The following is a 3844-nucleotide window of genomic DNA, read 5'->3' on the forward strand; positions in this document are numbered from 1 at the left end:
TCTTTAAACCTACATCACAATTATTGTCATACGAATGCCGGCCACTCCACTGTAGTGGGTCTGAGCCATTCCTGTTCGGAAGCCGCATGAACAATGATGCGTCGAATGCGCCGAAGGCTGCGGAACCTCGTTTCTCCAGCCCCACTAATTTTTATTTGGTCTGTCTTCTTTATGCTCTTCTTCGTCGACTTATACTTCCTGAAGCTCAAGCCAATCCTGGCGAACATGACTCTGCTTTCCGTCGGCAACCTATTCCAGACGCCCGGATGTTCGTTTCCCCTTTATAACCCTTATCACTGGACGGTCGCTTATCATTGGGAGACGGTGAATGCTACGTACAGCACGTACGAGGACATGTGCTCTGCCCGCAACCGCACTGTGATCTTGCAGGAAGGAGGCAAGTTCACCTTGGACCCTAAAGGCCTCCTCCTAGCCTACAACGCCACAGTCCAAGGTACGAAGTGTCACTACAGCATTGTGTCCAGGAATGAAACGGCTGAAATACCGGACAAGGAACCTATCCTGAGTCCAGCACGAGAGCTTCTTTTCGGCGAACCAATCGGCGCGGAGTACGTGCAGGTATCGTGCGAGGCTAGTGACAAGCTGCTTTTCACCGAATATTTCCTCGTTCCTCAGCCAAAGCAACCGCCGCAACACGTCGATGAACCGCAGCTAGACGAGCCGCCTAGTAGTCGCAAGATGAGCGTCCTAATCCTCGGGATAGACTCGACATCCAGGATAAACTTCAACCGTCTCATGAAGAAGACCAACAAGTACATAGTCGATGAACTCGATGCCTTCGAATTTCTTGGCTTCAACAAGGTCGGCGACAGCTCGTTTCCCAACCAGCTACCGCTCCTCTCCGGAATTTCTGGTCCCGACACCGAGAGCTTGTTCAAGCGCCACAACTTCGATACTTTCCCTCTCCTGTGGAATACGTTTAGGCTGGAGGGCTACACGACGCTATTCCTCGAAGAAATGCCGTATTATGGCCTGTTCACTTTCCCGAATTACTTGGGGTTCAACCGACCGCCAACCGATTATTACCCTGAAGCTGTGTTGCGTATGATGGATGAGAAAGGAGGCAGCGACCGCTTTTGTGTTGGCTCTCGCTTGAAGACTAAAGTTCTCATTAGATACCTGACCGAGGTTTTGAAGTTGAACAGCGACAGGAGCATGTTCTCGTACGTATGGCTCTCTGACGTGACGCACAATAACCTGAGGGGAGGCCAGGATATCGACCAACCGGTCGAAGAGTTCTTCAGGGAACTATCAGACGCCGGTGTCCTCGAAAACACCACCGTCCTTTTCCTCAGTGACCACGGGAACCGCATCGGGCCGTACAGAAGGTCCGAGATCGGTCGACACGAAGACAAGACTCCCTTCTGCTTCCTCATACTACCCAAGCGCTTCATGCGAGAATATCCGGAAGCGGTGGTTCAGTTGGAAGTAAACCAGCGACGTCTCATCACTCCCTACGATCTTCATGCTACGCTGCTTAGCTTAGTGAAGCTGCCTGCTATCGACATGCAGCCAACAAACAAGGGAATCAACCTGTTTGGCGCGGTACCACCGGGTAGGACCTGCGCGGACGCCTTCATAGCGCCCGAGTTCTGCGCCTGCACAGATACCGCAAGTGAGACTCCGGACCCAGGAGTGCTGCTTTCATTCTCCCGCTACGCCGTGTCCTACATAAACGCGCTGGCGACGCTCCACTTTCCGGGCAAGTGCGTCCAATGGAACCTCGATGGCGTGGACGAGGCGTCCGCTCTCGGCGGCCGCGTTGCCGGCAAGGTCCTGCTCCGCGTGCAGCTGACTGTGACGCCGACGGCTCACTTCGAAGTCTACGGGACGCTGCGCAGTGAGTCTTTTGGTGACAAGCACGTAGACTTCGTCCAGAGGTTGGACATTTACAGCAACACGACCACGTGTTTGCCCAACAGCTCGTGGCAGAAGATGTGCATGTGCAAGCCCGAGCTATTGAACACTACGTCGACGTCGCAAACACCAGATGACAACGAATGACACTGAGGTGCTTCAGTTGTTACCTGACGCGCTTCTCTGAGGGCTGTTAGCGCAGCTTCCAAATATATGAAGAAATTTAATATTGCTTTACTTTCAAAACTAGACGTTGAACAATTTCTTTGGTTATCTTGACGGATTAGTTTAGGAGCCGGCATTAATCATCGCTTATATATTACAGGTTTCAGTTTGTCACTATCACAGCAGAAGAATTTCTTGTTTCTATTCGTAATTCGTATAACATGTAAGTTATTTGTGTTCGCGGAGAATTGTTTATTTCGTATTAAGATCAACAAAATCAATCATATTTACGTGTTAAATAGCATTGAAACTATGCCTGAATCTCCTTGCAGTCTGCTCGCTGCCCATTCGAGGGAATACAAATACAGACGTTTCAAACACTGGAGCCAGCGGGTACCTATGAGCTAGCGCTGGAACGTTAGCTTCGTGTCAAAGGCGAAAAAAGCACGAAATACCATAGATAGATAGATAGATAGATAGATAGATAGATAGATAGATAGATAGATAGATAGATAGATAGATAGATAGATAGATAGATAGATAGATAGATAGATAGATAGATAGATAGATAGATAGATAGATAGATAGATAGATAGATAGATAGATAGATAGATAGATAGATAGATAGATAGATAGATAGAAGTCGACTAAACATTACACTTGTATTCCTATGATTCGGCAAGCTATATTCAAGCATTGCTCGACCCCGGAGGAATACCCTGATGCAAGTTACGCATGATATTCACATCATCGCACTGCAGCGTGCACTTCGTTTCGATTGCACAGACGTCTGTGCTACCGTTTAAACCGGTAATTACCGTTTAAACGTCAGTGTAGTCGGCGTGCCTGGTAAGCCCACAATGTGCACACAACTCCTTAATTTACAAAGACACGCCTATCTACCTCGCAACGCTTGGCTCAAGCCCAAAGAGAACAGCATAAAATTAGTGGCTGCCTGCTTCCTATGAAACCGACTCCCACAGGGCGTGGGATCTGCCGAATTTTTGGCGCTACACGACGGAGACTCGTGAGCCATTTCTTGAGCCTTCTCATAAACCGTTTAAGACTGTCGCCTTAATATATTTTATTTGTGAATCCCGGTCCATGCTCAACCGCTTTGTTCAAGTTTAGCTCAGCTGTGTGTCTCAACTCAATTATGGCTCCTACGCAGTCGGGAGTAGAGTCTGAAATGTCAACGAGAGAATGCGTGCTTGGTCAGGATCACCTGGATAGCGGCGCGCGGTGTCAATTCCCACGGCAAACTGACGAAAGCTATATCGCCCAACAAACCACGAGGCGTCGACAGAGCGCAATCAATATGTCCTACATCGATCAGCCCACGAGAAAGAAGAAGCAGAAGAATGGACACCAATTTACTGAATAATCTTCAGAGCTTTAATTTCCCACAATATATTATTGAATGGTTAGCAGAATCTTAAAATCAAGGGAGTTTTATTGCTTTTAGGGACGGCTGCTCCTCATCTAAATTCAAGCAGGGTCGCGGAGTTCCCCAAGGAGCAGTCCTATCTCTAATATTGTTTAATATATTATTGAGCTCAATTCCAACTTGTCAGGATGTCTATGTCTACATTTATGCAGGCGATATAGCATTCTTCGCTGTTGACAGTGACATTTACTCATTACATAAAAAGTTGCAAATATACATTAGTATGCTAGAAATATGGCTACAGCCGATTTCGTTATCATTAAATGTAAGCAATTGTTCACTCTTGGTGCTTGCACTAAGAGATTCAATTTCAATTTATGTAGTATATAAAGAGGAACCAATTCCACAAGTTGA

At 47.3% G+C, this 3844-nt stretch overlaps 1 protein-coding gene across 1 annotated transcript; it reads left to right on the plus strand.

Moving 5' to 3' along the window:
• Nucleotides 1–225: 225 nt before the first annotated feature.
• On the plus strand, nucleotides 226–2025 carry LOC119386174 (uncharacterized). The gene has a single exon (XM_037653515.1). The coding sequence runs from the start codon at nucleotides 226–228 to the stop codon at nucleotides 2023–2025; it is 1800 nt and encodes a 599-aa protein (XP_037509443.1).
• Nucleotides 2026–3844: the final 1819 nt, after the last annotated feature.

The sequence above is a fragment of the Rhipicephalus sanguineus genome, chromosome 3, assembly GCF_013339695.2.
Source record: "Rhipicephalus sanguineus isolate Rsan-2018 chromosome 3, BIME_Rsan_1.4, whole genome shotgun sequence".
NCBI lineage: Eukaryota > Metazoa > Arthropoda > Arachnida > Ixodida > Ixodidae > Rhipicephalus > Rhipicephalus sanguineus.

Excerpts from the sequence above, each read along its gene's own strand:
- LOC119386174 (XM_037653515.1), top strand. The coding sequence starts at position 226 with ATGACTCTGCTTTCCGTCGGCAACCTATTCCAGACGCCCGGATGTTCG.